The sequence below is a fragment of the Polyodon spathula genome, chromosome 18 (genome assembly GCF_017654505.1).
Source record: "Polyodon spathula isolate WHYD16114869_AA chromosome 18, ASM1765450v1, whole genome shotgun sequence".
In the NCBI taxonomy this organism is placed as follows: Eukaryota; Metazoa; Chordata; class Actinopteri; order Acipenseriformes; family Polyodontidae; genus Polyodon; species Polyodon spathula.
Genome location: NC_054551.1, coordinates 33,042,711 through 33,064,002, shown reverse-complemented (window position 1 = coordinate 33,064,002; position 21,292 = coordinate 33,042,711). Strand labels below are relative to the sequence as shown.

Below are 21,292 nucleotides of genomic sequence, written 5' to 3'. Positions count from 1 at the left end.
ATTCCTGTTCACTTGGATTAACACCACTAGGCTATGCCGAACCAGTCGTGGTTAATTATGCACCATGCCAGCTCTTTTTGCTTTTAACACCATAACCATATTTGGCACAGATCTTTATCTAGAACCTAGCAAGCCAAGCAAAAATAAAAACCTGCTCAAACTCATGCCTGTTTTGTAGAGATTAGACTGCATGCTGCAGTTCTATTTGGTTTTTAAAAGAGACTGATGTATTCTAGAATAAAAGAAACAGATGTACCCCCTAGAACCTTTTCTGGTGCCTGCCTGTGCTGTTCTCTGGTCGCTGCTTTCCGAGCTGCATGTGCTGTTCTCTGGTCGCTGCGTTCCGAGCTGCCTGTGCTGTTCTCTGGTCGCTGCGTTCCGAGCTGCCTGTGCTGTTCTCTGGTCGCTGCGTTCCGAGCTGCCTGTGAAGTTCTCTGGTCGCTGCGTTCCAAGCTGCTTGTGCTGTTCTCTGGTCGCTGCGTTCCGAGCTGCCTGTGCTGTTCTCTGGTCGCTGTGTTCCGAGCTGCCTGTGCTGTTCTCTGGTCGCTGCGTTCCGAGCTGCCTGTGCTGTTCTCTGGTCGCTGCGTTCCGAGCTGCCTGTGCTGTTCTCTGGTCGCTGCGTTCCGAGCTGCCTGTGAAGTTCTCTGGTCGCTGCGTTCCGAGCTGCCTGTGAAGTTCTCTGGTCGCTGCGTTCCGAGCTGCCTGTGCTGTTCTCTGGTCGCTGCGTTTCGAGCTGCCTGTGCTGCCTGTGCTGTTCTCTGGTCGCTGTGTTCCGAGCTGCCTGTGCTGTTTTCTGATCGCACAGTCACACAGGTGAAGATTTGAATTGCAGTATTTAGTAATGCCAAAAAGTTGTTTTCTCTTGTCAGTATTGGCAGCATTATATAGATATTAAAAGCAACTAAAGCTGTTGAGCAACATACAGAAAAGAAAAGGCTTTGCATTGCCATTTAATAAGCTTATTTATTTGAGCTTCATGAGCAAAAAAGAGTGAGCTTGCTAAACAAACACAGGGACATCCGTCAGTGCAATATAGGGCACAAGTGCACTGAAACTCTGGAGTGGGGTGCCATAACTAGAAATGAATGGACTGATTTTGTTTGTATACACATTGTAACAACTGTAAGCAATGTATTGTTGACATCTTCACAACATCATATTAAAGTGTGTGGAAATGTTCGTATGTACACACACAATTAATTATGTTATCATGGCTCGACAATTTCATCTCTACTTTTTAAGTTTTCATCGCTACTAATAGTTGCCAATTTATTTATTTTTTATCATTTTCTCCCAATTTAGAATATCCCATTATTTTAGGCTGAGCTCACCGCTACCACCCCCGCTCTGACTCAGGAGGACAAAGACGAACACGCGCTGTCCTCCGAAGCGTGTGCCGTCAGCCGACCATGCAGCCACCCCAGAGCTACAGCAGCTCTCGGCAGCTTACAGGCAAGCCTGCAGGCACCCGGCCAGAATACAGGGGGGTTGCTGGTACGCGGTGAGCCGGGGATACCCTGACCCCCCCCCCCCCCCCCCCCAGGCAAACAGGAGTTATTTACATATCAATATACTGAACAGCTCATGTGACACTACCAACAGAGGCAGAGCATGCAGTACATACAACGCAGTGTACAAACATTTTGATAGGATCTACAATCTCTGAACTAATCTTCTCTGTTCAATAATGAACAAACGTTGCTGAAGATAATGATCATAGCATAGAAATGGTTAGGGCAGATACACAATGGATTACTGTACCTAAACTGTACTTACAGGCAGACAAACTACATTCTAAGCGCAGCTCAATTCTTTTGAAAGAAGTGTACATACATACCACATACTATGCAGTAACATTACAATATTCTTATTATTTCAGTAGATATTCTATGACCTAGGGGCATTCCTGAATCCGTCCTAAATTCTTAAATTGGCTGCTAAACCAGTTGCTCTTGCATAGTTTTTAGGATCCCTGTTGTTTAGATTTATCTGTCACACTCTGTGCAGTACATCTCAGGCCTATGGATGGTAATAAAAGGATCAGAGCCTTTTAGCCAATCCTGTCCAGCAGCACAGATCCGAATTATCTTCCTGCAGAAATAAAATAAACCTTATTATATCGCTGCAGTGCACTTTCATTCTCCCAGTGTCCCACTTCAGCTGAAGTCCTTGAAGCTTTTCCAACAACAAAGCTCACTGATCACTGCCGTAGTATTTGTTGTTGTCAATGAGGGTGCTTGCTTGATAGGCGCTTGTATAACTGAATGTGCACAAGGCTCTTTTTTCAGTTTTCATTTTAAGAGTGCTATTTTATCTGTGGGTATCATTAGCGCACTGTATTGTATCATGATGCACAGGTTTTGTTTCTACAAAGGGATTTGAAAGCAAGCACACACAAAAACTCTGCTCTTCTCATTCTAGCTTTTTCAATAGTACAGGATCTGCAATTATTGCTATTATGTTTCAGATGGGTTGCTAATATCTGCTGTGGATGTCACCTGGTGCAATGAGAGAAAGGGTCTCTATAGAGCCCTGCACAGCGCAGCTGTCAGCACATTCCTCATTATTCTGATGCTGACGTCACATGCACCGCAAAATGAACCAGGGTTGAGATAAAATGGAGAACCTGATAGGCGACGAGAAGAATGCTTAGTGACATGAACACAATAACAGTTCAGCTCTCCAATGCCAGTTAGTAGGACAATGCAGTTTTCAATCAAATGCAAGGGGATACCAGATAGAAAATACTTCCTCTAGAGAACAATCGAAGATTAAATACATGTTTATGCAGTTTTCCTTTTTTTTTTTTTAAAGAAGCTTTACCTCTGTCTCTCCATTTTTCGGCTATGGTAAATCATTAATAATACAAAGTCAAAATGATGCTAACTTTCTTATTTTTGCAATAAGTTGCACAAAATAGGGTTTTGCTGACAGGTTGGATCTGGTCCTCCAAACTGTCAGTTTCTCAAATGTATTTTAAGAAGAAAACATTTGAACAAGCACTCAATTCCTTGTGTACGTTTTAAGCTTGAAAAAGGCCTTGTGTTTCTTCTAAACTATTTCCATGAGTCATTTTCAAAGGTAAAGTAAAACTGCAGAAAAAAACAAAGTTACCTCTCTGTGGTTCTGCATTCAAAACAGCATACATTGCATGACGAATTTGCATTTAGTATTGCTAATTTAAAAACAAAAGCAAAAAGTGTCATATCCCTTCTGTGGCTTTGTTCCAGGAGTGAGTCACCTATTAAAATCTAAATCATATTAAAGAACTTCTGTGTAGAAGGGCTTTTGTCTGAAATGTGTGTGTGTGTGTGTGTGTGTGTGTGTGTGTGTGTATATCTGTATATATATACTGAACATCAAAAGAAACTTATCACTTATATTTGGATAAAGTTCACTAGATGTCATTGAAAAATGACAAACTCTGTTTTAAAGCAGGTGCACTGACCTTTTATTGTGCTGTTGTGCTGATTAACAATTGACATCACAAAGATGCTGCAAAATGATCTGCCTCCCAGTCTGTGGCCTGTCATTGACAGAGTGTGTCTGGTTATACTGTCTCGCCAGGTTTGAAATTGCTGGCTGTGTTTACCCAGGATGGCGAGCCACAGCTCAAGCATGCCGATTGCACGAAGGTGCTGCTCTTGACACATGTGGCATGTTTTTATTTTATTCAAGCTTGCAATTCAACAGCTGAAATCACTCCCTCTCCAGTGTACAATCAACTGTCTCGCTAATTAGGTGATTAAGTGCATATGCTTCAGTCACAGTCACTCAAGCGTGTCACGGATAAATGATCGAGTGATTAAAAAGAAACCTAGAACATTGTCAATGTCAATCATTTGATATACCTTTTTCCTTTTTTTCAAAAATAAATGTTATAATAGTGATATGTTTCTTTTGATGCTCTATATATAATATTAAGAAGCAACACTTTTAATCCAAGCATGAAAGATTAAAGAAAACATTTAGCTGGTTTAGGGCGACATCTAGTGGCTCTCATGAATTTGTTTATTTGTTGACCAGCAAAGCACTGCAACCCCCAGCGTTCATCAAAGAATGCACTAAAAACAGAAATAATCCCTATAGCTGGTAGCAGTCCCGGTTACTAATATGCTAACAAGTCAAACTACTTTCATGTAAAAGCCTTAGAAATATTTTAAGCAGCCTTGTCAGTGACATATTATTCATCCCCACAGAATTAATATTTTTTAATAATTTACTATTTTATGAACGTGATGTGGGAGAGTATAAATGTTATAGGTGTATAAAATAAATGCAAACAAGTTGCAGTAAATAAAAAAAAGAGATATTTTAATAAGTAGAAATATGTGCAAATGCATAGCTTTGTTTCAAAGCAATGGAAGGAAAGAGCCAGAGCTGGGTGGGTCGTAAGGTTTTTCAGTTTGAATAAGGATTAAATACCAAACAATTAGCACTGACTTTACCTGCCAGCATATTATTTACTTTAAAATGTGTCATTTTTATTTAATTTATTATTTGAAATGCTTATGAAAGTGCAGTGGATATCAGCATGATATGTCAGTTATTTGTATGTATGTTTTAATTATTTTACACACATGCTCCTATGCTTTTTGGAATCTGAAAATACCAAAATCAGTTCCTGTCATTCAGGAAAATGATTGAACACTGACCCCGGTTCCACGCACAGTGGTTAGATGTCATGTATTCTATTCATAATCTCAGGGAATGCTACAATCTGAATCCTTATCTGAAGTAAAGAACTGCTCCCTTCGGCACTAAATCTCTTTTTATAGACCCGTCTGATAATTATGTCATTGATTGTTTAACATGCAGTTCTGAGAACCTTTTTTCAAATTTCCTGTGTTACTCTACTGGTTACCTCACTCCATTTTGAGGATTCTCCTCTAATCAGTACTTTCTGTTTTCTACATGTTAACCACTCCCTAATCCATGTGCATGCATTTCCTTGAATCCCTACTGCATTCAGTTTGAGAATTAATCTTTTATGCAGGACTTTGTCAAAAACTTTCTGGAAATCTAATTGAACCATGTCATATGCTTTGCAATTATCCATTGTCGATGTTGCATCCTTAAAAAAATTAAGCAGGTTAGTTAGACTCTATCTCCCTTTCCTAAAACTATGCGGACTGTCTCAAAGGATACTGTTACCATATAGGTCATTTTCAATTTTGGATCTTATTATAGTTTCCAGAAGTTTACATATAATAGAAGTCAGGCTTATTGGTCTGTAGTTACCTGGTTTGGTTTTGTCTCCCTTTTTTGTGGATCAGTATTAAGTTTGCAATTCTCCAGTCTGTCGGTACAACCCCAGACTCAAGAGACTTTGTTGCATGATCTTGGTTAGCGGTTTGTAAATAACTTCTTTAATTTCTTTGAGTACTATTGAGAGGATGTCATCTGGCCCAGGGGATTTGTTTATTTTAAGAGCTCCTAGTCCCTTTAACACTTATGCCTCGGTTATGCTAAAGTTATTTAAAACTGGATAGGAACTGGATGACATGTGGAACATGTTGTCCGTATCCTCCTTTGTAATAACTTGTGAAAAGTATATTTGCTATTTTTTTCTCTTTGTCTATGATTGTTATTTGTATCTCGTAAACATTTTACTTCCTCCTTGAATGTTCTTTTGCTGTTTAATATTGGAAACTTTTTGTAATTAGTTTGAGCCCTCTTAGCAATGTTCATTTCTCTCTCTTGACCTTTCTAACTTTCTTTTTGACTTGCATTTGCAGTTCCAAGTACTCTTTCTGTGATCTTTGTTCTTGGTCCCTTTTAAATGCTTGGTAAAGAACCTTTTTTCTACAAAATATGTGGGCTTTTTTTTTATTTAAGCTATTAAACCATTTTGGCCATTTTGTTTTAGATTTTGATTTGTCTACTTTTGGGATGTAATTGTTTTGCACCTGTAGTACTACATTTTTTAAAACATTGTTTAACTTGGTGTGGTTTATAGAATGTAAATACTCCTAATCTCATTGTAGAACCATATTACCTTGAGAATCTCTGCAGAATGTGTTTTTTTTTTTTTTTTTTTTTAATAGCATTTGTGATAATGTGAAGTTGGTCAATAAATCCCCAGCTGGATTATTACAGAGTTTAAAGGTGGAAATATTAGTCTGCCACAGTTTCATATCATTAATATATATAGTATTTCATAACTGTAAGGAACTGAATAGTTATGAAAATATATTTTCTTGGCAAATAAGAGGCAACGCCTCAGCATTGACAAAGGTGTGGCCACTACAAATCCCTTTGGTTTGTGACGGGCTGGAAACCTTAGCTTTGAAAAGCCCAGTGTGAAAACTTAACTAGTTAACTTGGATATCTAATGAGATTAAAACAATGATTGTATTCTGAAATATTTTTTTTTTAAATGAGTTTAGGCTTCATCCTCAAAACAAACCCAGTAAAATGCCTTAAGCCCACGCAAATCTCAAATCTGCAGGTAAAGAATGGCAAATTAGCAGTTTGCACAGATACATTTCAGAGAGGCACAGTAGTCTGCAGTGCTTAATATACAGTTTCCTAATCAAATCCCAGTTTCAGTTGCTGACTGAATGAACTACACAGGTGATAACACCTCTGTATACAAAGGGCTGATTTCAGACAGTTCTGCACAGACTACACACATGAAGTTGTACTGATTTGTACAGTAGGTCTGTAGTTATTTTAATCTTTTTATTTGACTTGTTTGTTGTGTGCAGTCCTGTTTTACCCCATGTGGGGGTAAAACAATGGAACAATGAGTCAAAATTCATTTAAATTGCTTAGTTTATTGCATTTGTTTGTGGTTTTGAATCGGTCTAGTGCATACTGTAAGCATATCACAAGAATCCTGTTCTTCTAATAGTTTTAAGTGCTGACCCTAAGTGCAGGCAGCACTCAAGAGGAAGTTAGTTGTAGCTCTGCAAGACACATGTTCTGCTTTTAAAGTTAAAAATAAAACAGAAAAGCCTGGCTTTGGTTCACAATTTTTTGGATTCCAGTTAAAATATAAACAGCACATGGTGGACTCCGATAACTTGTCTGCCCTTTGATTTGAATAACCAGCAGAAATATGTGACAAAGGAATCCATTCCACAGAATCCGTTCCACAACACAGAGGACCCTTACGCATGAGTGTTCCTGATCAGAAGGAACAGCTCTCAGAAGGAAGTAGTTATTGAGTTAAAGGATCACTTGTGTCCATTCAAGACTTTGTGTTTCTGTCATGCCTACGAGAGAATTCGTTCTGCAATGAATCGGCGCTCTCCTTCATGCCATCGAAGCAGAGTGCATTTCGACTTCAGTGAAGATGTGGTCAGGAGAGCTTTCTCCAACAGCCTCAGGTTTGTGATAGGTGGACTTCTAAACTATTCATATATGTCTGGAAGAAAAAAGTTTAATTGATGGACACTACTATACAAATATATATTTTTCTATAATTAAGTAGTTGTTGATTTTGGCTGTGTTTGTTTTTGGGGTCTTTTATTTATTTATTTTTTTTAGTTGAGTTATTGGAAAAAACTTATTTTTGCTTACAGTGTAAGAGTGTGTGTGAATTCTGTGCTGCCATTAAGTGTAGCAACTAGGAAATGTGATCTGCAGTGTTTGTTTCTCTTTTTTGCATGCAATAAGGAATTACCGAGAAGCTGTCAGAATGGTAATGTTTGGATGAGTTATGAAGCCATTTTAAAGTTTAGTCAGTTGCATGTGTTCATATGGCAGTGTACACTGCTTGTAAAAGGAACGTATAATGAAGCTACAGTATACAGTAATGTATTGTATAGATGTTTATCATTGTAGATATATAGATGTTTATAGCACAGCCATGTGTCATTGGTATTTACATTTAATAGTGTTCAGTTTGAAACCATTTCTGTAGAAATGTTTCAACATGATGAGACAATTAGAGATGACTGTACAGGACAGTACTGAAAAAGGTGAAAAATAATAGAAGGTTTACCATTCACTAAGAAAACTCATTCATCTCAAGACACCTGTAACACGGTTCACAACAAATATCCATTTCGCACTTATATTAAATTGGCAGCTAATCAAGAATAATCCTAGATTCGAATACTTTCATTTTGCTAATGAATGTCCATGTCCTAATAAATACTGAGGTCGCTGGTTTACAGATTAATGAGGCAGGCGCAGCTGTGCAGCTCAAAGATGTTCTGGGAAAACATTTCATCCTTTTAATATGTGTGTGGTTTAAAATCCTCCGGTGGCGTTTTCTAACATACTTGTGAAGGGATGTGAGGACTGGTCTTTCAGGGACCTCTTTAATTCTCTTGCTAGATCCGTTGCACAGACATATGGTAAAACAACACCAACATAAAACTTGTTGTGGGCTGCCATCTCCAAGTAGTTTCAATGAGAAATTATGCTTTCCAGATACGCTGCTAGTAAGCTTGATCGCATCATGGGGAAAAACCGGGTTCAAGTTGTGCACTAATGCAATGCTGTTATATCTGCTGTGAAATATGTGGGTGGGGGTGGGGGGGGGGGTTGTGCATTAGCTCTTTAGTATTCCTTTCCTTTTTGGACGTCATGTATCGCCTACATCACAGGTGTTCTACCCTTTGACTGATGTGTAGTAGCATAATGGTTTGGTTTTATAACATTTGATCTTTTTTCTTAAGCATATTTAATGACCTTACTTCATGGGGACTGTTGAAACATCCCTCTGGGGAAACCTTTGGGGAAAAAATAAAAAGAATCCGACAATCCTTATGAATGTTAGCACAGTCTTTTGAGATGAATGTTTGGTTTGTTTCTCACTCAGTGCTGATTTCCTACAAAACAGAGGTTTGTTCTGCTTGGTTTGGTTCTGGCATTCGCACTTCCCATGTATATACTGTATACCACAATTATGTTGTTCTTTTAAAATGTGATTTTAGTGTGGGCTCCCGAGTGGTGCATCCAGTAAAAGCACTCTGCGTGCAGGATGCTCCCTATAGCCTGGAGGTCTTCAGTTCAAGTCCAGGCTATTCTGCTGCCAGCCATGGACTGGAGTTCCCAGGGGGTGGCGCACAATTGGCCAATCTTCGCCCAGAGTAGGGAGGGCTTATGCTGGCCAGGGTGTCCTCAGCTCACTGCGCACCAGCAACCCCTGTAGACTGGTTGGGTGCCTGTAAGCGGCCCAGAGCTGTGTGGTTCTCCGACGCTGTTGCTCTGAAGGTAGCTGCATGGCGGGGCTGCAGAGTGAAAAGAAGCGAACGGCAGATGACACACGTTTCGGAGGATACACGCGTTCGTCTTCGTCTCTCCTGAGTCAGCGCGGGGGTTGCAGCGGTGAGCCAGGCTTACGAATTGGGCATTTCAAATTGGGGAGAAAGTCGGGTCAAAAATACCTCTGCCGATTCCAAATTTAAATAAATAAATGTGATTTTGGTGCTTGTGAAAAGCGAGCGGCCGTGGCTCTCCCTGACCCGAAGGAAGCAGGGGCTCCTCCCCTTCTGTGAGGGGGCAGTTAGGGAAATGCTCCCACTCCCCACAGATGCAGCAACAATATCACACGTCCATGCTGTGGAGGAGAGCTTCTCAGCCAACCTCCTCCTGTGGCTGTAGTCCAGGCCTGAGTCTAGGAGGTGCTGTGGATCCCATGCTGGACACCACATGTGACAGGGTTGGCAGAGTGGTGATGTCAGGCCAGATGTAGGAAGAAAAGCAAACAGGCAAGTACTGCGATGTAAAGGCTCTGCGCCGTTTCTTTTTAAACACAAAAATAAAACAAAAGGTTTAACAAAAACAAATCTCGAACACTAAACAATATGAGAAAGAAAACTTTAGGTTCCAAAACAATCCTTCTTATCAATTGGCTTTTACTGTCTGATAAACATAAGAACATAAGAACATAAGAAAGTTTACAAACGAGAGGAGGCCATTCGGCCCATCTTGCTCGTTTGGTTGTTAGTAGCTTATTGATCCCAAAATCTCATCAAGCAGCTTCTTGAAGGATCCCAGGGTGTCAGCTTCAACAACATTACTGGGGAGTTGATTCCAGACCCTCACAATTCTCTGTGTAAAAAAGTGTCTCCTATTTTCTGTTCTGAATGCCCCTTTTTCTAAACTCCATTTGTGACCCCTGGTCCTTGTTTCTTTTTTCAGGCTGAAAAAGTCCCTTGGGTCGACACTGTCAATACCTTTTAGAATTTTGAATGCTTGAATTAGGTCGCCACGTAGTCTTCTTTGTTCAAGACTGAACAGATTCAATTCTTTTAGCCTGTCTGCATATGACATGCCTTTTAAGCCCGGAATAATTCTGGTCGCTCTTCTTTGCACTCTTTCTAGAGCAGCAATATCTTTTTTATAGCGAGGTGACCAGAACTGAACACAATATTCAAGATGAGGTCTTACTAGTGCATTGTACAGTTTTAACATTACTTCCCTTGATTTAAATTCAACACTTTTCACAATGTATCCGAGCATCTTGTTAGCCTTTTTTATAGCTTCCCCACATTGCCTAGATGAAGACATTTCTGAGTCAACAAAAACTCCTAGGTCTTTTTCATAGATTCCTTCTCCAATTTCAATATCTCCCATATGATATTTATAATGTACATTTTTATTTCCTGCGTGCAGTACCTTACACTTTTCTCTATTAAATGTCATTTGCCATGTGTCTGCCCAGTTCTGAATCTTGTCTAGATCATTTTGAATGACCTTTGCTGCTGCAACAGTGTTTGCCACTCCTCCTACTTTTGTGTCGTCTGCAAATTTAACAAGTTTGCTTACTATACCAGAATCTAAATCATTAATGTAGATTAGGAATAGCAGAGGACCTAATACTGATCCCTGTGGTACACCGCTGGTTACCACACTCCATTCTGAGGTTTTTCCTCTAATCAGTACTTTCTGTTTTCTACATGTTAACCACTCCCTAATCCATGTACATGTGTTTCCTTGAATCCCAACTGCGTTCAGTTTGAGAATTAATCTTTTGTGCGGGACTTTGTCAAAAGCTTTCTGGAAATCTAAATAAACCATGTCATATGCTTTGCAATTATCCATTATCGATGTTGCATCCTCAAAAAAATCAAGCAAGTTAGTTAGGCACGATCTCCCTTTCCTAAAACCATGTTGACTGTCTCCCAGTACCCTGTTACCATATAGGTAATTTTCCATTTTGGATCTTATTATAGTTTCCATAAGTTTGCATATAATAGAAGTCAGGCTTACTGGTCTGTAGTTACCTGGTTCAGTTTTGTTTCCCTTTTTGTGGATCGGTATTACGTTTGCAATTTTCCAGTCTGTCGGTACCACCCCTGTGTCAAGAGACTGCTGCATGATCTTGGTTAGCGGTTTGTAAATTACTTCTTTCATTTCTTTGAGTACTACTGGGAGGATCTCATCCGGCTCAACATGGCTCAACATGGCACAGATGACAAGGCTGTATCCCGTGACTACCAGTTTTCAATTCTGCATCACCTGTATCCACTTCAGATTCCCAGGGGGTTATTAGGTCATTTTCTACTTTTAGAACCAGATTGTCTGGCATTGTTCAATTAAAATACCTCTAGGCCTTGTTCTTTTGGCAGCGCCATTCCTTCGTGGTCGATGTTGATGTTGTGTCACACAGTAGCATTAGCAGCAAGGACCCTGTATTGTATTTGTTCTAATCATTGAGGTGCAATTAAAAAAAAACAATCTAATACTAAAAATGAGGGCAGCTATTTATATAAGCTTCATAAAGAATGCAAGTGGGAAAAAGCATACTGTGCACTTGACCTGGAGTCAATTACAATTGTAATTGTACAATTTGTAATTAATTGCACTTACAATGGAATTGAATCTTGGCACACCTGTGTAATTTGAATTGGAGTTGAACCTTGACACACCTACGTAATTGTAATTCTAAATATAATTGACCTCCAGGTCTGATTTGCAGTCTACAATTAAATCTGCAACCAAAATTTTTTTTTTTCTCAAAAGCACTTTTAAAATGTGCCTGCTGTGTGGCTTTGGTGGTGGTTTATGCTGAACATAACTAAGACCAAGATAATCTGCTGTTCTGTAAGCTGCATACCTGCAGTCTGTTCACAAACAGTCAGGATAGGAGGCCATTAACTACTTTGGTCCTTGTATTTGTCTCAATATGCAGGTAGTTGGAGCTTTCTGTTTGCTTTTTACACGATTTGTAATTGCGCTGGTCATTCGTGCCAAAGTAAATGTTGTGACTGAATGTGGTTACTAAGCTTATTGGTGTGGAGGTGAAGACAATAGAGGAAGGACTTGGAAGCATGTGGTTAGATACAGGAGACCTTGGAACATATGGTTACTTTCTAAACGAACCCAAGTGAGTTCACTTGGAAACTAACTTGTGCAGAAGAACTCTGTTCACTTCAAGAGGACTTCTTTTTTGCTTTCACATTGCAATGAATCAAAACGAACCCAACTCAGTCCTGTTGCCCAACGGACTGAAACCACCTCTTGAGAAGGACTTGATTTGGTTCATTAAAAACAAACTCTGAAAGGGACTAAGTTTTATTTATTTATTTATTTATTTATTTTCCAGCATTTCATATATACTTCCAAAATGAACTGAACCGCACTGTTAGAAAAAAAAAAAAAAACAGCCCAAACTAAGCGAGTGTGAATGCACCCTTAGTGGAGATGCTCATCTTTCCATTTGTACTGTCTAGACTGTCAATTTATAGATGTGTCTGCTGTAGAGCAGTGGTTCTAAGGTCGGGTCAGAAGGACCTTGTTTAATCCACAGAGATTGTCCAGAGGGGACCTAGAAAATTCTGGAAACTTCACGTCAACACATCATGCATTTATTGTATGGAAATCATTTTGTCACTGTTGTAGTGAGAGGCAGGACTTGTGATACCTGCAGACAATGTACATTAAAAACCATGACATTTCTCTGTAGTACAGGTTCTCTGTTCATATTTGACAAGAAAACCCCCATCAGTAAGCCTGTTTGAGTGTTGCAGCCCCTTCAATCTGTGAGACTGTACTTGCTTATATTTTGGAAGTGCTTCATGTTCCCAGTCAACACAAAACTCATGAACCCAAGTCTTGTTGCTTTTCGCCTTGTTCTTAACTTGAGAGAACACATACACAAACAGAACTTTCTTAAACACAGGGTATGGTGCGTGGTATGTTATTCAAACTGGTAGTATTGCTTAGGAAACACACACAGGCTTTGAGGAAGTGACCTCAGGGTTGAGATAGACCCCCACTCTAATTCTACTAGTTAATTATCTTCGCGAGACTAACCAGTCTAATGAGCCTCTCTGTTAATCAGGAAGCGGTCAGGCTCATTTCACAGTAAGCCATCAGTCACCTAGTGGGTCATGAAGTCACAGCCATAGACAGACTTATTTGTTTCAGGTTTTATTCATCAGAGTCGCTCTAAAGCTGAGGGAACACAAAGTAACTTTTTCAAGAAAGGTGGCTTGAAACCTGGTTCCAGAAGATTGGGAGACCTTTGCACTATCAAATCCCAAGTTTCCCCTGGTGAGCCATGCAGTAGTCAAAAATCTAGTCTTCTGAAGCCAAGTTCCAAGCCACAGTGGCTTTGTGTTTCCTCCTCTTAAGGGTAAATTAACACTTTAAAAAGGGGAGAGGTTAAAACGCTGCCCTTATGAGATAGGTTTCCATGCTGAAAATCTGAAAAGGGAAAATAGATTTTTGGTCCTATTACTTCACCTGGTAATCTATTCCATGCTTCCTCTCTTCTGTTCTAAACTTAATTTTACTCAGCTTCCATGTATGCCCTCTTGTTCTTCTCTCGGTGCTCGTATACAAAATGGACTTGAGAAATAGGGGGCCTTGTTTATTACCTTTAGAAATCTTGTTCTGGTACCAGAACATTTTACAAAGAGTTTCTTTCTGAATGAGCAACTGCAGTAGCACATTACTTTGAAGGGCTCTTCCATTGTATAGCAAAACTATCGCCCCTGGTCCCACACCATTTCAGTTTGATAAAAACAAACCCCTTTTGGTTGTTAACAAACAAAATTAAATGGCTAACGCAAGAGGCGGTGGAAAAGTATAATGCAAGCTATAGCTCTTACTCATTGTTTATTTGCTAGGGTGGGGGGTAAGTTTTCAGTATGAGTAGTGTGAAGTTCTTTCTTGCGTTCGTCCTGTTTACCTACAACACAGTGCAAACAGTTGCTGGCATAACAGTACAACAGCAACAGGAGTATTCAGTTCCATAACCTCCCTGTTCCCTCTGCTCTGTATTTTCAGCTTTGATGTTGAGAATGGCCATGGCCCTTCACCCAGTCGCAGTCCTCTGGACCCACAGGCCAGCCCAGGCTCAGGGCTCGTCCTGCATACCAACTTTCCTGGGCACAGCCAGCGCAGGGAGTCCTTTCTGTACCGCTCAGACAGCGACTATGACTTATCCCCCAAGTCCATGTCGAGGAATTCCTCAATTCCAAGTGAACTGTGAGTACATGCACATGAATCCCTGAGGGGAGACAGGAACAGACCAACTTGAAGATATTGTCACTTTTTAATTTTTTTTTTTTGTGCAGGTGCTGTAGAAGGGATAACCTTAACATTTACATTATTTATTTATTTATTTATTTTATTTAGAATTTTGTCCGAGCAATCTGGACCAAGATGTAGTTAAAAAATGAAACTGCACAGTTGCCAGACCTTGCCATTAAAACAGTGTTGACAATTTGTGTTTACTTTTATTTTCACTTGACGTCTTTTCCCACGGTTCGAATGTCAAATAGGAACCACACTTACTGTTTGCTGAATTTACTCACTTATTAAATTAACAGCAATACATCTTTCTTTTATTTGCAGACATGGAGATGACCTGATAGTAACACCTTTTGCTCAGGTAAAGAAGTCATATTTTTACACTCATATTAAAAAATTGAATAAAGAGCCGGCATCAGAAAAAATTGAAGAGCATTTGCTTCTTTATTTGTAGGTACTTGCAAGTCTAAGAAGTATAAGAAACAACTTCACAGCTCTGACAAACGTGCATAGCGCTCCAAACAAGTAAGCATTAATACAATTTAATATTATATTAAAATGAAAATAAAATACAGAAACAGTAAAAAATAAAAAAAAATCATGTTGTGCCTATTCACTTGGTAAAAAGAAGAGAGTGTGATGCGTTTGAAGAGAAATGATTCCACACTATACATACAAGAATACTATTGTCCCTGGTCCCCGCACAATTTTAATTGCAATATACACACTAACCATGATTTTCAGAAGTGTTTATTGCAGATCTAATGTTTTCTGTTAATATCAGCATATATTGTTTACTTTTTGGTTTTTCAGTTGAAAATAAAACCTAACAATCAGTCAAACAGAATATCTAATGACTTCCATTGTTCACCTGTTTTTGTTTTCTAATAAAAAATTTTTAAAAAAAAAAACCCTGCATTTTTGCACTTCAACATATTTGCCACTGGAGTGCAGCATTCACTATATTTTGTACCAAGTCATGGGATCCAGTGCTGCAGTGGTGGTGGATAATTAGATGTTCAGAAAATAGGAGGCATCACTGTAAAATATTCATCATTTGCTTTGGTCCAACACAGTTCATGCTCCCCAAAACAAGTCTCTTTTTTTAATATTCAAAAGTATAAAGAGCTCAAGATGTGTTATTAAGATTGCACTATATGGTTGTGCCATATAGGAGTTTCATCAGCGCAGACAGTACCTGGCATATGGTAAAACATATGCCATTTCTTCCATACTTTATTAAGATATGGTATGCTCATATAGTATAAGTTCTCACAGTATATTTAAGAGGTATGTTAAGAACAGCCCTGTTCCTACCAAGAAAAAAAAAGTGGAATGTTATTTACTTATAAATATTTTCAGAGGCATAAACAATTAGCTTGTTTGTGTTCCCTGGGTTGACCAGAATAGACATGACATTTAGAATACCTTTTGCTCCACGGCTGGAGACACTAATCATATTCAGACAAAGAGAAGAAGTGACTTAGGTTTCTGCACAAGCCAAACAGAAACAAATAAAGCATGCATATATAACGTATCAATAAAACCAGCTAATCAAAAAAGGCCCTTCATTTGAAGACACCGTGCTGTGCACTGTGTATACTTTGTTGTGTTCTCTTTCCTAATCCCCTGCCATTGTTAAATTGAGACTGGCTTGCGACTCTAACGTGCTGTCTGTTTGATACACTATTGGTATGGGGGTTTGTTGTGCTGCCTTGGAGATGTGCTGCTCATTTCAATTCTCGTTTCCTAGGAGATCTCCGGTAACAAGCCAGCCGCCTATCACCAGAGTCAGCCTGCCAGGTATGTTATGAGCGGAGCTTCCTACCCTATACAGTAGACTGCTTTTGACATTGTTACTGGAGTCCTGGGGTATAGAGTGTATTGCCTGATCATGTTGTATAATCCTTGAACCAAAACGGGTTAATGAAACTTGCTTTTACGTGAAACTACAGGTTCTCTAAGAAATTTATAGTGACCCCTATTTCTTTGTTAAAACCATAAAGGCCATATAAACAAACACAGTGTATGTTTAAGACAAAACAAACTGAAACAAGCTTTAGTAGATCTGATGCTAAAACAAGAGAGAGAAGGACAGGGCCAGGCAGGGCAAGGCAGGGCAGGGCACGGCAGGGTCATTTAGAAATGGGTCTCTCTTGGGACAAATAAATGCAAGGATTGTATTAATGCCATACTATATAATTTTACTGTTCAGCCAAAAATCTGCTAATGCAATAGACTTTGTTGAATGTGGACAGTGTTAAAGAGGATAACCCTCTTCCTCAGGACCACGTGTTTTAGTTGATTTTGAATACATTTTATTCAATATGTTTTACACCCCTTTGTGTATCCTGTGATGCAGAAGAATTATCCTGCTTTTGACAATGGAACTTTAGATGGCAAAAAAAAACAAAAAACAAAAAACAAACAAAAAACAGTAACCCTAACCCGTCCCATGTTACTTGAAATGATGATAAAGTACAGAAGGCAGGGTATGTACTGGACTCTAGTAAACGCTCTGTATAAAAACATAGAGTACAAACACATTTCTGTACGATTGCATTAAACAGATGTTTTCTGTACACAAAGTGTTGCGCCACAGTTTTGAATAAGAAACTATGCTTGCCATTTGAAATACAGTAAAACACAAACCAATCCGCTGCGACATTTCCCCTCTTTCTGTTTCTCATAGTGTTCAGTGTATGTTAGGTTAAAGGGTTTTTTTTTTTGTTATGATAACCATGAGGATTCTGTATCCCTGTAATGTGTCTCTACTGGGCTGTTCTGCTCAAAGCGTGGCCGTCAGGCATTTAATGTGTTTCTGGGAAACAGATGCCTAATATTTAAAGCTCTGTAGTTCTTTCCTCTCACCCGTAACTGGTGCCTTTGAGTGGCACTGCTGGCAGAACCGCATTTAATTTTGTGTGGTAGTACGTGACTTATCACATACTTGAACTTGTAACCCCACCCAATCTGTCAACTCCAGTTACTCGCTCTTCTTTATAATTGCAAATATAGCGTCAGGCCAGGGAGTGCTTTTATTATGTCTTCACTGTGGAAAACAAGGCATCAGGAAATGGTGTTGCCATCAAACACCCAAATGTCAGACTGAAAATCAATTCTTATTTTAAAAGGAAAACATTTGTATACTTGAACCTCTAGAACCACACAGAAAACAGATCTGTCCGCGTGTGGTGTTTGTTAGTTATGTGTGTGTGTACAGTGTAAATAGACGCTGTATATATTTAAGGCTAATCCAGAACAGACTGGATTGGGTCTGTGTTTGGTGCTAAAACAAAAATGGTTTAATTTGCTTTCTGACTGCAGTGGCTGGATGTGTGGCACTGTGTTTTATATAGAGATTTTATTTCAAGACAAGTGGCACTAAGACAAAGAAAATAACATATCTTATGAATTGTGTTCATTATAACTCAATACAGTAATTACGACCATAGCTGTGTTACTGAACAGTTAAATGAAACATAGTTGTTATCCGTTGTACATTTAGCTTTGTTGTATATACTAGAAAATGAATTCAATTAAAATGTCTTTGAAGGAAGTTCCATTCCACATGGATTCTGTCACCAAGTGTTTCTCATTTGAAAAAATGTGGCACAAAAGAAAAACGATATTCTGCATGCATGCCACAAACGCCCCCAGCCCTCTATAAAATAAAAACAGAACTGCAGCAGACATCATAGTAACTATAACTCAGCTTTTACTGCATTTCTGCATAGTTAAAAAACAAGCCTGAAGTACGAGATTCCTTTTCTCGTCAGCTGGTGCTGTCAGACCTTGATGCAGAGAAGCATCACTCTGAATTGACGTCATCACAGCAGCATGTGGGTTTTGTGGACTTCCTCTAAACACAGATGGACAGACTGTTGCATCCTGCTGAGAAAAATGATCACTCAAATCAGGTAAAAGCAAAAGATACACGTCTCCTGCAAAACAGGCTCTTAAACAAAATGCTTCCGAGAGTTTACTTATAAATTGTACGATGGACGTTTTTATGGAAGTCATTTTTAATACATGTATATAATATATATATATATATATATATATATATATATATATATATATAAGCACCAAAAAATACACTTTTACGCAACTGCGGTTAGGTGTTTGAAAAGTTAATCTTGCAAAACAGCCAGTGGGTAGAGACCAGTCCAGCCACTAAGGGGAGGTTTGTTCACACAACACAAGTTCCTCTTGGAAAAGCTTTCAAAGCGATCAGAAGAAAAACTTTTCACGAAATTAAAAAGTCACGTTTATGATGTAAGACTCCCCTTCTTTCTCTTGGTTAATGAAGACAATAAGTAAAGGAAAGGAATTATTTCCTTTTGGGTCCTGTGCTTTGTCCTCAGGTGTCAGCCAGACAGAGTGTATGGACAGGAAAACACTGCAGGCTTTTCCTGTTTTTCTGTCATTGTGGAGAAACAGTAGTTGTTTTTCTAAAAGCAATTTAGAAAATGAACATGTTTGGTAATAGTATTGTCCAAAGGTTTGAACCAAGGGTTAAGGTCATGCTTACGGCATTTTTTTTCATCTCTGTGAGTACACATCCCTTCATTTCTAAAACTGAGTTTTACATGTTTCTTTTATTCTACAGCTGTGACCAAAGGTTTAGCATCAGCTTATAGAATCAACCAATTCTGCTTCATAAAGTTGAATTAAACCTGATGAATAATGTTATGCTAACATATTGAATTACATACAGCTTTGCTGTTTTCGCCATATACTTCACGAAAAAACTGACCAATTGAAAAATGTGACATACTGAAAACTTACATGAAATAGTGTACTAGTTTTATGCCTTCTGGTAGACTTTGGAAAGGTTGCAAGATAGGTTAGGATAATTTCTAGAATGTCTCTCAGTGTGTGTGAGAGAGTTTGCGTGTGCTTGTTTCATCACTGGATATAAAGACCACACTGTACAATAAGTTAAAAAGCTTACGAACTCGGTCAGCCATGTGATGGTTGGCCTTATTTCCCTAAGTGAGTATTGTAGTGGCTGCTCTTCAGGCAGAGTTCATGCCTGCGAGTTGGGAAATATCCTGACCATGTCTCCCAAGTGTCTGTCTCGGTTATTAACCCTGCAGCCTGTTTGACCACTTCACCCTTCTTGATGACCACTGGATTACTGCATGACCAGGAACCAGGAAACTCAACAATAGGAAATGCACACACAAGTTTTCAGTTTCAAAATACATCATATCTGTGAAAGAGGTACAAATAAACAAATCCAATTACTGTACTGATCATCATGTTGTAAATAATTAGACTAGAGTAGCCCACATTTAAAAAATGTTCTAAATGCTACAATCAAAAGAACACACTGAAACGACCAGTGGATGTTTCGCACGTCTCTGCTTCGCTGCTTTCTTCAGCAGTATGTTAGGGAGGGCATGAATCACCTTGTCTAATGTATTTAATGTACCGACTGACACTTCTACCAGGATTATTGAACCAAGTCCTGTTTGCTGCTGGCCTTTCTTCTCACTATATCCCATACACTGGTGCGTTAATCATGTTTGCAAATGTATTTGCTGGAACCAGCAAGGATCTTAAAACAGAATGAGCTACTATTTATTGATATGAGTATTCACACGGTCACCCCCATGTAAGTAATCAGTAGTTACCAAGACTAGGACCCATTTGCACTGTAATTATGTAATGACATGGATTGTCATATCATGTCATTTAAATTGCTGCCGAGAGCTTTTGTTAATTTAACTTAAAAGTGCCCAATTATTTTACCCTGATTATCTCCCCAATTTAGAATGTCCAATACCCCCCCCCCCCCCCCCCCCCCCCCCCCTCACCGCAGCAGTACCCCACACAGCTCAGGAGAATGGACCTTTCATTGGACATTGTCCGATCCCACGACCAAGACAGACACAAAGTCCAGCCCAGCAGGCATCCGCCTGACCTCACCTGGGTGCCTGGCCGGTAGGGTCCATTGTAGTGCGATAAGAATAATCTATTCTTGCTGGTTTTGCTTACCTAACACTGAGAAGGTAATGCAAAGCTTCCTCGAGAATCCCCAGCGAAGACTGACGACTTTGCACAGCCAGGACGTGAATCTGCGCTCTCCTGACTGACTCACCCTGCACATTACGTGGTTGTGGTTTTACCAGGCGAGCCATTCGGTCTGCACTCTGCCGAGAATTTCTAAATTAACATGTGTCTATAAAAGCCCATGACAGAAAGTTATACAGCATATGAATTCACTAGTTCAAATGCATACTGATTTAACTTGTGTTTAATGATCTATACAGTGACGGATAACTAATGGCTATTAAATCTATATTGTTTAATTCAAAATATTCTTACTTATAATTCACTGCTTAGAAGACAAGATACAATTGTGAATCACTGATTCACTGAGCTGTTGTGGAATTTTAAAAAAAGCAGGAAAAGGATGTACAACTGCATACGTCATGAAAGGGAAATACAGAGAAAACAGTTTATTAAGAAAACACATTAATAAAAATGTTTGACACGGTTTAATTGTGAAAAGGAAAATCCCTTCCCTTGCACAGCTGGAAGGCCTTGCTATCTTTCTGTCGAATGTGACGCATTTGTTCCACAGAAAACTGTTTTACACATTGTAATGCAGAAAGAATCCCATGGATTATCCCCCCCCACAAAAAAAAAACAAAAAACAAACAAAAAAACACATTATCTGGGACATGATGGGAAATCCAATTGCCAGGTTTCCTCCAAAACAATTATTAGGAATTTGTTTATAAGAGCAATATTGTTTATTCAAAGTGCATCGCTAAGGAGAAAGACTAGCTATACAATAAGTTTAGTAATTTTATACCGTAATCAAGTCACCTGTTGG

General features: G+C 39.1%; 1 protein-coding gene across 2 annotated transcripts in view; it reads left to right on the top strand.

The window, feature by feature from the left end:
* Positions 1 to 21,292, top strand: part of LOC121330864 (cAMP-specific 3',5'-cyclic phosphodiesterase 4B-like) — an 86,544-nt gene that overhangs the window by 41,959 nt on the left and 23,293 nt on the right. For both annotated transcript variants that reach the window (XM_041277741.1, XM_041277742.1), the window contains 4 exons: positions 14,197 to 14,397; positions 14,767 to 14,803; positions 14,897 to 14,967; positions 16,196 to 16,245. In XM_041277741.1, the coding sequence (XP_041133675.1) occupies positions 14,197 to 14,397; positions 14,767 to 14,803; positions 14,897 to 14,967; positions 16,196 to 16,245 (359 nt within the window). The remainder of the gene's footprint in view (positions 1 to 14,196; positions 14,398 to 14,766; positions 14,804 to 14,896; positions 14,968 to 16,195; positions 16,246 to 21,292) is intronic.